Source organism: Aotus nancymaae, unplaced genomic scaffold, assembly GCF_030222135.1.
Source record: "Aotus nancymaae isolate 86718 unplaced genomic scaffold, 86718_ANA_hifiasm-v0.15.2.pri h1tg000011l, whole genome shotgun sequence".
NCBI classification, from domain to species: Eukaryota; Metazoa; Chordata; class Mammalia; order Primates; family Aotidae; genus Aotus; species Aotus nancymaae.
This window is the reverse complement of record NW_026988422.1, coordinates 17,089,317-17,101,375: the sequence shown is the minus strand read 5'-3', so window position 1 is coordinate 17,101,375 and position 12,059 is coordinate 17,089,317. Positions and strand designations below refer to the sequence as shown.

General features: G+C 34.9%; 1 protein-coding gene and 1 long non-coding RNA gene across 3 annotated transcripts in view; one reads left to right on the top strand and one right to left on the bottom strand.

Moving 5' to 3' along the window:
* Positions 1-12,059, top strand: part of LSAMP (limbic system associated membrane protein) — a 639,680-nt gene that overhangs the window by 341,164 nt on the left and 286,457 nt on the right. For both annotated transcript variants that reach the window (XM_012463960.2, XM_012463961.2), the window contains exon 2: positions 4,858-5,090. In XM_012463960.2, coding sequence (XP_012319383.1) covers positions 4,858-5,090 — 233 coding nt within the window. The remainder of the gene's footprint in view (positions 1-4,857; positions 5,091-12,059) is intronic.
* LOC105725042 (uncharacterized) overlaps positions 1-12,059 on the bottom strand; it is a 340,977-nt gene that overhangs the window by 50,455 nt on the left and 278,463 nt on the right. The window lies entirely within an intron of this gene.

The following is a 12,059-nucleotide window of genomic DNA, read 5'->3' as shown; positions in this document are numbered from 1 at the left end:
CCACTTACGGTTGTTAAATATGAAATGTGTCAGCAACTGGACAGGTTTAATATCTGGTAGATATGCATCAATTACATCATGGATATCTTGTCAGTAAATACACTATTAAGTAATCTAATGGTACAAACTGAATTTAGCATTTCTTTTCTACCTCCAATTATATTCATTATTTTAGAAGCATAACCCCCACCCTTGTGGAATGTTACTAGAATTGTCAATGTACCTGTTTGTATAAGTCCGCATAATAGACTTGGTATAAAGTGTTTGAAGAAATTCAATGCTTAAGATTTGTATGGCTGCATTGATTTTTTGTGACTGTTTTATGGAATCAAATATACAGAACAGGGAACATAAAAATTTGTGTGCTTGCCTTTCCTATTTTTTCTAAAGATGATTTTTAAAAAATCATAGGTTTATAGTTGAGGTAGGTATTCCATCTGATTCGAGGGTTCATGGTTAACATGAGCAACCTACTAAGCACTTATTTAGTAAGTTATATTTATTTTTCAGTTTTTCACATGCAATATAGATCATTAGTTCCTAGAGATAATCTTTCTTCATAGTGGACACAGGAACACATTTTTTCTCTCCTTTGCTTTCATTTTAATACCACACTCAATAATTCTCTTTGAATTTCCCTTTATATCTGATAACTTTAATTATTTCTTAAGAAATGTTAAAAGTTATCCATCTTTACTGTACCTATTAGACAATTAATGAATATTTTATAATTGACCTAATATAATTTGGTAAATTAAATTCAGTTTGTTTATTCAACATTTCAGCATGTATCTAGTACGCACATGGTATATTTATGATGCTAGGCTCATTGAGGGCTCCAGAAGTGAATCACAAGAAGGTCACTGTCTCAATAAGTTTATGAGAAAAGATGAATGCAAATAACTCTAAGCAATGTGGAATATGATAAGGTCATAAAAAGAAAGTTTTAAGAAGGTTACACTAATGAGAGAAGATTTTCTGGAGAGGTGGCACTTTGTAGCATATGTCCATGTAGCTGCCGTCCATAAAACCCACCCAAAGTGGAAGGACGTTCTCTGATCCTCTCCTCGTGGCACTAACACCCACTGTTATTAGGGTCCAGTTCTTTCTAAACCTGGGAATTATTTGCGACATCATGTGTTTCTCAAGCAACAGTCTATTAAAACAACAAATAACACTTAACAGGTTTTTGAAATCCATCTCTTCACATTTTTCTTGCTTTAGCACAGGTTGATTTTGGAGATAAAATCATTAGGTGTAAAGTTTAGAACTAAATTGCAGCAACATTCTAGGTAGGTGATAATTCATTATTATCACATTATAATGGCATGGCCCGAGAATTCTCATTTACTCCACAGGCCTGCTTAACCAACAGTTGAGCCAACATAATCAGAGATGCAAGCCCATGATGCTTATTGGTGAGTCAGTGAATTCTGGAAACCTGGGTCTATATTTATATCAGCGTTTCTTATTTCAGTGTAACTGGGTGGTCTGTCAGTACACTGTATGACTAGTTATTCTCTCTTAATAAACATAGATGGAGCTCCACAAATTGAAATTACTGATTTTGGTTTACTATCTTTTCTTTTCTTTCTATTTTTCTTTTTTTTTTTTAGAGGCAAGGTCTCACTCTGTTGCCCAGGCTGGCGTGCAGTGATGTGATCATAGCTCACTCCAGCCTTGAACCCCTGAGTTCAAGTGATCCTCCTGCCTCCAGTCTCCCAAAGAGTTGGGATTACAGACATGAGCCACCATGCCTGGTCCTACCATCTTTGTTGTGTGTACTTTTTTATGATTAAAACTAGTTGCCACCTTAAATTAACATTTTTAAATAAATAAAATATTTAGTTTTGAAATTGCATTATTCCTTTACCCACTTTTTATTAAGAAAGTTTTAGTCACATTGTAGAAGGATTATTTTCTAGTTTATAGAGCTAATATATTTATTTTGCAACTATTGAGTACATAAAAAGGAACCCCGAAAGATCTGGAGAAGTGGTTTCATTTTTAAAAATACTATACTATATTGTGTTCTGGTGCTTGAAGTTTGGCTAACCATCTGAGTTACTAAAAAGTATATATGTATTTTAATATACTATACACTTGTTTGTCAGTAAAAGATGAATTTTAAAAATAAATATGGATAAAACTCAAAGTAAAAATAAGGTGCCATGTAAACTGTCATAACAAAATTTACACATAATACATTGTTTCGTAGATGAACTTTTATGCCTCTGTCAATTTTGCTGAAATAGTCAATTACTTCTTTATAAGAAAGATCTGAAAACCCTCAAAGAATAATATGGAATAATGATCTGTATGATTTTAACTTTTCCATAAATGAAAATTGCTAAAATGTCAAAGGACCATAAAGTCCCAACTTAGAAACTTTACCTTATGTTGTTAAGGAAATCTGTCCAATTTATTTGTGGATTCTATAGGACTTGGGATGGGGACGTGAAATATAGGTTATCAAATGTCCTGTATCTGCATGTGTGACCCAGTTAGTTCACAAGACAGGCATTTATTAAGTACCTATTTTATCCCGGATTAGTTATTGGTGGTATCCAAATGAGTAAGGTAAAAAATTGCTGTTTTTATTTGATTCACAGGCCATATTTATGTAAACTATATTATATAGTATTTTTTTTAATTTCAAAGTGGACAGATTGGAGCCATATTTGGGGCTAAGAGGCATTCAGGATACATCTATAATGTAGCAAATCTGGCCGTTCTTGTGTTAAGCTGTGCAGATGAGAAACATGCACAGGGATAAACGATAGAAGATTTAAAACACATTTACATGGGTAAATTTCTATCCTTCTTATTAGAATAGAAAAAATATGGTAAATCTACATTTGGCAATTTCATTAATGGCCTAGAGAAAGAGAGCAAACAGCCTATTAATTAATTCATCAATGACTTTAAATTCAGAGGTGCTGCAAGCATCACCATGGACAGAGAAATGATGCCATAAGAGAGGAGAAAAGAAAAAGAAAAACTGAGTCTGGAATGAAGTAGAAAGCATTCATGAAGTTAGCTTGGTGCTCATGATAAAAGGCCTCCAAATTATTAAACACATAATTTACACTCAATAATATCTGCATGGCAGAGAAGCACATACTGGGAAATGGAGATACCAAATGATACCTAAATCTAGTTATGTTTATGAAAACAAATAGGTAAAGAAGAAAAGTAAGACCTGTGTATCTTGGCACCCAACTTATTACGTCAAATTCTTACTCAAGCATGGTGGTTCAATCCCAGTGCTTAAGGAGGCCAAGTTGAGAAGATCACTTGAGGCTAGCCTGGACAACACAGCAAGACCCCATCTCTAAAAAATTTGTTTTCAAATTAGCTAGTCCTGGTGGCATACACCTATAATCCTAGCTACTTAGGAGGCTGAAGCATGAGGATTGCTTGAGCCCAGTAGTTCAAGGCTGCAGTAAGCTATGATCAGGCCACTGTACTCCAGCCTTGGTGACTGAACAAGAACCCGTCTCAAAAAAAAAAAAAAAATTCTCCCTCTAAAAGAAATATACAATTCACTTAAAATTAATAAGATAAGGAGGTCTTTGTATTATTCCATAGATGAGGTATTTAAAAATACTTAGCTTTTCTTTTTCATATAAGAGACACAGTTGGCCTCTACATTCCTATGTGGACAGCCTATGGGTTATGCATCAATTTTCTGTCTATGTTTAGTTGTTTTGACCCAAGAGAAAAGCTGGATTTTACTTGGTTTAGAAAATACAGGGGAACAGGGTGTCTTAATTGGCCTGCTGTGGTGTTCATGGATCTTTCTGTTCATTCCCTTCTGCCCCAGAGTGTGAGCAGCTGGCTTTGCAGCTGTGAACAGGGTTTGGGACATCTCCCTATGGGGTAGACATAAATCTTGCCACAGGGATGCAGACAGAAGGTTTTTTGTGTTTGTTTTCTGCTAGATTTTTCCATTGCAAGACTCTTGATGGAACTGAAGGAGAAAACCCTACTCACTAAAAAGTATTTACCCCTCTTTCAGTAATGCATGTTCTTTGCCTCTTTCTTTCAAATTTCAGAAAGAGACCCTTTTACGTTTAAGCAGCAATTCAAATAAGCATTATTTCTTTACCTTTTTAAATCTATTGGTCTGTGAACTACAAAATTGGTTTCTTCATCTTTGTTAAAGATTGCGTGCATTCAGTGTAACAAGAAATGCTGGTAGCAGCCTAACTTGCCACCAGACAAGCTTATGCCTTCAGCAGCTGTAACCAAACTTATGCTACATGATGTTTGCTTTGATTTCCTTGTCATAACACCTATCCCCTTATGGATCTGCTCACACAATTTTCACTCCTAGAAGTGAGCATTCCAAACTTGTAAAGATTAAAAGTAAACTCAGAAGTCTACTCTAATTCCTATAATGATGGAGTATAACTAGTCTATCATTACAGAATTACTATAGGAGATACTTTATAAAGAGTGAACAGTTCAAGATGGAGTAAAAGTGCCACGATATCCATTGTATAATTCTCAAAATTACATAAACAGATGGAGTTCTGTGTGAATGACCTTTTCCTAAACAAGAAGAAGATAATCCAGTGGGAAGTCAATACTAATTCAAGTTTGCCTTCATTACTCATACTCTCATTGTTTATTGCTGAACTGAGTCTAATATAATGACATCCATCCACTGGATGGTAATTAGATCTTAAAAGAAATAGTGAAAATTCTAAGGACTCCAAGAAATGGCATGGCAATAATTCGTTCTACATATAATTATTTTTCTTGTTTGGACTTGTTGAGTCTGAACGCCTAGAGAAGAAATGCAGAAATAGTTGTTGTTAAGGCACTAATATTGTTACTCTGCTCTGTCAGGTGCGTTGTAGAAGACAAGAACTCAAAGGTGGCCTGGTTGAACCGTTCTGGCATCATTTTTGCTGGACATGACAAGTGGTCTCTGGACCCACGGGTTGAGCTGGAGAAACGCCATTCTCTGGAATACAGCCTCCGAATCCAGAAGGTGGATGTCTATGATGAGGGTTCCTACACTTGCTCAGTTCAGACACAGCATGAGCCCAAGACTTCCCAAGTTTACTTGATCGTACAAGGTAAGGAAAGTGTGGGATACAAGAGTAGTAAGAAAGAGGTGGGATTTGCAGAGTAATAATGTACAAAATATTTGCAGAGTCCTTTATGAAAAGAAATATTTTCAAATATACTATTGCTCTTAAGCATCAATTTTCTGTCTAGAAAGAGTCTTAAAATGAGAGGACCAAAAACAATATAGAGGGTATACTCCTGTTACTGTGAGCCAGTACCATTGGTGAAAATGTTTTCACCCAGCACTGAGTGTGAAAACACACAGCAAAAGCCACAGCTGATGGAACAAGGTAAATCAGGGATACCAGAACACACAGAATGCTTAGAGCTATATGAAGTACACTTTTCCACTCAATTAAGTACCAGATGCTTTGCTGAGTTGAGGGAAGTTTGGGTTTATCTGTCCTCACCCTGGAGATCATCACTAATTATCTTTCTTTTATGATAGCAACATTCTTCTGGAAAAATAAAATTTTCCAGAGGACTTTTTAATTTTTTCAGCAGCCCAGGTTTCCATGTGGTTTGTATCTCTACTTAATGACAAGTTACTGGTGATCAAATCCAGTGACAATGATCTGCAAAGTCATTGGGGACAACTTGCTTCTAGATTGGTGTTTCCAAGGGCATATCTGAGTGATAGTTTTATGGGATAAAAATCCTAAATGGCATTCACATGCCCCCAAACTATTGCTCTGTTGGGTTTCTTCCCTTATCATTGCAGAATGAGAACAAAGCTGATCAGCTGCACAATTTTATTGCAAGTGAAGTCCAACCACCATCAGTTTCAATGTATCTATCAGGAAAGATCTAAGCACTAACAAACATTAGGGCTGTGTTCATGTATTCTTGATTTATAATTTTATGTAAATTTAATGCAAATTAGGCATGGCCCTAGGGCTCCTGTCAAGGTTCCAATGCAGTCAGTGGTGTGGCAAAGTTTGACTGTAGCTTCTATTAATATGTTATGGAATTGATTATTGCAACATTAAATTATTGCTTTCCCAACTCCTCTGATTAATAGATTGAAACTGGAATAAAATACATCAGAGACTGCCTGGTGCAGGGGTGTTTTAGTCATGTGACCTCTATTTTGGTCCATTTGCAATGGCTGACAGCTTCATTTTATTGCTTGTGAAAAGCATGTCTAGTAGCTTGCAAAGTTCCAATCACAGTCAAAGCATAGGATGCTTTTCTTGTAGCTTAGTAGAGAGGACTTAAGCTCCATTACAAGAGCGACACCAGGGTATGGATCTTAGGCAACCTATTTAAATTTGTAAACATAACTAGAAATACATTAATATGTCAAAGGGTTAATTTACCAACTCCCTCAAAACAAATACAAGCACACATTTATTCACACATACACAAACACACATCAAAACAAAATAAAAAATTCTACTAAATTCAATGGCAGAAGGAAAGATAACTAGTTTACTTAGGACCCCTTAGAATAGATTTTACCTACTGACCAGTTATTGAGATTATCTCATGATTTTTCTTCTTTGATTTTTGAGGTAAGATTGTTTATTCATATATTTCTTTATAATGGATTATGCCTGTAAAAAAATTGCTTGATTATGATATTTTATACAAATTTAGCTTTATGGCCTTTGATGTCACTAAAAAGCCACTAGAGACTGTAACTAGTAATTGTGTATTGTCCTATACTGAATAAATTTGACAATCTGACCATTATATCCCTTGGTTTCTAGATGAGCAAACAGAAGTTTATTAAATTTAGATTTCTTGCTCAAGGTCACAAGACAGTTCAGAGAATAGTTGAGTGCCAAGCAGATCTAGAAACCTAAAGCACTCTCCACTGGAATGGAGATTTTTGGGTTTTTGTTTTTATGCCATTACTTTAAAGATTACTTTAAGGATTTATAATTAAGAATTTATATTTAAGTCTGAGCTCTTAGCACCAAATGCCCAGTGTTCCTCTTCTTTTTCTTATTTACCTTTGTATTCTTAAGCTACAAACATGACCATCTCTCAAGGGTTAGAACTAAAACTATGTTGGTTACTGCATGTACCTTCCTGACTTGGCAGTGCAAGTGAAATTAAATTTAACTTAAGGGATAGAGAAGAACCTACTAAGTGCCAAGTACTGTTTATCTACTGTTATCTACTGTCTCATTTAATTCTAGTAATATTACTTTTAAGTAGATATTTATCACTTTATTTTATACATATGCAAAAGCTTAAAGTTCACAGATAGGAAGGAGCCTGCCCAAGGCTCTCTGATGGCTCAGGACAGGGTTTTAAACCCAAATTTGTCCGATTAAAGATATTATTGTATTTTATTCCCAGCCACATTGTTTTGACAGAAAAAAATCAGCAACAAAGCTTGTACTTACAAGGGGGATGAAGAAAGCATGGTCTCTTCCTTAAGCCTGAGTCACCAAGGGAAATTTTTGGATAATTACATACATATTAGATAATTTGATCTCAAGCACCAGATGGCTGAATCACATCGCCTTGGGGCTTTCAGCCTTATGACCATCAGAGGTTCCATCCATTCACACTGTTCCCATTAATTTCTACTCCATTCTTTAACTCCACATTGTTTTCATCACATCAAAGATATTACTAATAGGAATGACTGACATCTCCCTTTTCCCTAACCTCATGGCATCTTTCTTTAGAATCTAAGATACTTTTGATTTTTTATGTCTTGCCTCAATCACCCTCTATGGTTTCTGAAAATGCAGTTCAACTAATCATTATGTAAATACTACCTTTTCCTTACACAATAGTGAGGCCACCCTGAGCTCAAAGGTGCTATGAGATATCACTAAAGAACAGCAGTTTAGAAGGTGGGCTCTGCAGAGTTACATTGCATGATTCAAATCTGTTTTCATTCTTGCTATTTAAATATACTTTGGGGGTAAACCACTTAATTTCTCTAAGGCTCAGTTTTGTCATAAGGAAAATATACATAAAACTAACATTTTAAATCCTCCTAAATTTATTTTAAGGATTAAATTAGATGATCTATTAAACTTCTAGTCCAGTGTCTGGAGATCATATTTTCTTACCCAGTAGGTTAATGATGATGTTGATAACAATAGTGTTGATGATGATGATGAATACCATGATGTTGCTGGTGCTCCAGTGTTTCCATAAAGCTCACTCCTGTCCTAAGGTGCTACCCAGAGTCTAACAGATGCCTTTATTCATTGCCTATTATTCTTGCAGTAGGCTCTTTCAGTCTTTATTTTGGGTCCCTCTAGCCTATGTTTTCAGCTGTCCTTTTCCTTAGCATCCAGTTTTCAGCTTTCCTTCCTTAGGATTCTAGAGAGCTTCTTTTTTAAAAAATTATTTTAGGTTTGGGGGTACACAGATAAACACATCATGGGGGTTTGTTGTACATACTATTACAACACCCAGGTATTAAGCTCAGTACCCAACAGTTATCTTTTTCCATCCTCTCTCTCCTTCCACCCTCCACCCTCAAATAGACCTCGGTGTCTGTTGTTTCCTTCTCTGTGTTCATAAGTTCTTATCATTTAGCTCCCACTTCTAAGTTAGAACATATGGTTTTTGGTTTTCTGTTTCTGCATTAGTTTGCTAAGGATGATAGCCTCTAGCTCCACCTGTGTATTTGAAAAAGACATGATCTCATTTTTTTTATGGCTGCATAATATTTCATGGTATATATGTACCACATTTCCTTTATCCGGTCTGTCATTGATAGACACTTAGGTTGATTCCATGTTATTGCTATTGTGAACACTGCTGCAATGAACATTCACAGCATTCTACCATAGATAGCTTCTTAAACTAACATTTCTAGATATGATTCTTGTATAGCCTTCAGCAAAGGCAACATGTTGGTTTACTTGCTTGTCAAAATGCAGATTCTGGAGAACCACATCCAGAACAATGGAATCAGAATTTCTAAAAATGGAACCTAAACTTCGAATCATTATGCTCTGCAGGTGATTCAGATGCACACATACAAAAATCAAGAACTACTATTCTAAGGATCTAAGCAATCAGTGAGATGCATTTACTGCTGCCTGCCTGCTCATTTTCCTATATGACATTGAATCAAATTATATGTAAAATTCTACAGAGCAGGTACTAGAGCCTTATAATAGTAAAAAATATAGAATATCTATGGACTCATCTAAAACATAGATTAATCTCATGTGCTTGAGCCTGGGGAATACTGGATCCAAAAACTACAGTATTTGTTTTAAATGTTACATTAAAAACTTTCATGTGTGTGTGAATACAAAGGAAATGCTGACATGACAACATTTTTAAATGTGAATCTTATTTTTAAATATCCCATTCACCATAAAACACATCTTTTATCATATTTTCAATTTATGTATTGCCTAATTGTTAAGTTGGTACCAATAATAGAGTGGTCATTTTTATGTTGAATCTTTTGCTCCCATTTTTATACTATTCTAATTTGGTTAATGTTGTTTTTAAAATAGCCTAATCTGCAAATAGTAATATTGGAGATGATTTTTTTTAACATTTTGAAGTTTTAAAATGTATTTCTAAATAAAGACTTAAATTTCACTGTGGTATTAAATAGAATCCCATACATTTTTCTCAGCACTGACTTGAGTCACACATATGGCTTGTGGGACTCTATCCATTAGTTGCCAGAAAATTTTTATTGCGTAATTACTTTATTTAAAATAATATAATTGTGAAAACTATGAGTGGGACTCCTGAGAAGACCAACATGTTTGGTGTGTGTTTTTTAAAATCTCCACATTTAAAAAGCCTCATTTCCTGTATCTCATTAATCCTAGAATTTCTATAATGACTTAAAATTGTAATGTCTCTAAGATGACCTTTAAAGTTAATAATTGAAACTTAAATATTAGGAAACCCAACTCAATTTTTTTTTTTTTGAGATGGAGTCTCTCTCTGTTGCCAGGCTGCAGTGCAGTGGTGCAATCTTGACTCACTGCAACCTCTGCCTCCCGGGTTCAAGCAGTTCTCCTGCCTCAGCCGCCAAGTAGCTGGGACTACAGGCACACGTCACAGCGCTCAGCTAATTTTTGTATTTCACCATGTTGGCCAGGATGATATCGATATCTTGACCTTGTGATCCACCACCTCGGCCTCCCAAAGTGCTGGGATGAGCCACTGAGCCTGGCCCCCAGTTTACATTTTTAATGATTAGTCTAGAACTTACTGTTTCTAGGATTTAAATTTTTAGAAGCAAGTTTTACAATCCTGTTAACTACTCTGAATACTGACCAAAATCTGTTACCCAGAACTCCCAAGAAAGTATCTCGTTTTTCTCTCCGAATCTCTCTCCTTTCCTTGTTATTCTTTCTTCCTTCAGTCCCACCCTTCTTCCTTCCCTTTCTTAATAAGTATCATGTTGCATTGATTATTGTTTTCAACAATTTTACGTTGCCTATAAAATTTTATTCAAAATTCAGCCTATAGCTCTTTTTAAATTTTAAGGCATTCTAATAAAATAAGAATTGAAAGTCTTAGATTTGTTCTTAGTGTTAATTTTGTTTACTATTAAGAATCTTAGTGATAAACTGGAATTTTCTCATTTGAATTTTATATGCTGAAGTGTACCAAGTTTTCTACTCTTCAGCTTAATTTTTCAGACAACAGCCTCTTGATTGACTGCTAATAGATTAGGTTCAGACTTGAAAGATTTCACTGTTCACATCAGCAACCAGACAGCTAATGAAAGGGAAGAACTGAAACTTTTTAGTTAAGATGGTTAGGAATATTACCCCATGAAGTTTTAACTTGATATTCTTCCCTGTAGAAAGGACTTCAAGTTTTATCTAAACCAATCCCATCCATGCATAATTAATTACTATCTCCAAACCCTTTTTATATACCTGTAGTCCATTTTTAGTTATTAAATTATGTAAGCCATATACATCCACATATTTTCTAATCTAAATTGCTTTGTCCTTCTTCAAAGGAGAGAAAATAAGGGAAAAGTGAAAAAGTTATCTTAGTACCAATAGTGGCACCAGAGTTGGCTCAGTATAAAAATCTAGACTTCATGAAAGAAAAGAAAGTTACTTGAAGATAGAGATTAATATTCACCTATATTCAAATCTTGAATCATTGAATCTATGAAGAATTTAATACCTTATGGGCAGAATTTTGAGGGTTATTAGGAAGATGCAGAGGTAGAGATTTATTTCTTATTTTATCTGCCTCTGCTAAATATTGTAGCTACATCCAGTCTATGCCAAGTTATTTTTACTTGGATTTACATAATACCATATGTGGCTATTCACACATGATCTAGTTCTTATACAGGTATCTTAAGTATTAAAATAAGGGTATCTACCCTTTCAAATATGTTTACATAGTACCATAAGCCACTATAAACTATCATTATCTGTAGCATTTATGTTTTCTACACATTACCTTAAAAATATTAAAGGCAATTTTTTGAATTCATGTATTTAAAAAGTCAAGGAAGATGGCATATATATATATATATATATATTCATATGCAATATATAGGTACTTTTATTGTTTTCGGTTTGCTACAAAGAAACAACTTTTTTTTATGACAAAACTCCTCTGTATGACATGGGTTGTCTTTACAATGTTTCCAGTCCTAGGTCTGCCTGAGTGAAAAACAAATTAAGTATGAAAAATATAATAAGGCTGCTTTTGTTCTTATTTGTTAAAAAGCTATCAGGCAGGCTAAAGTGTTGTGGAAGAGCAGCCCAACCTGTACTAAGGCCTGCAGAAGGAGGGATTCTGAGTGGGGAGGCATCTCTGAAAGGCCAGGCCCACCCAAGAGAACAGCTGAAGGGAAAAACATTTGGGAATTTTGTGACCTTGGTTACACTGAAGAGAATTGAGCAAGTAGATAAATATTTTGAGAATAATGATAACCAGTTTCTTAAGTTGGAGAAGACAGTGTAAATGTGGACAGGGAGAAAGCTAAAATGAACCCTGTGGTGTTGGATTGAAGCTGAAGTTATTAGTGATTACTCGTAAGTTTT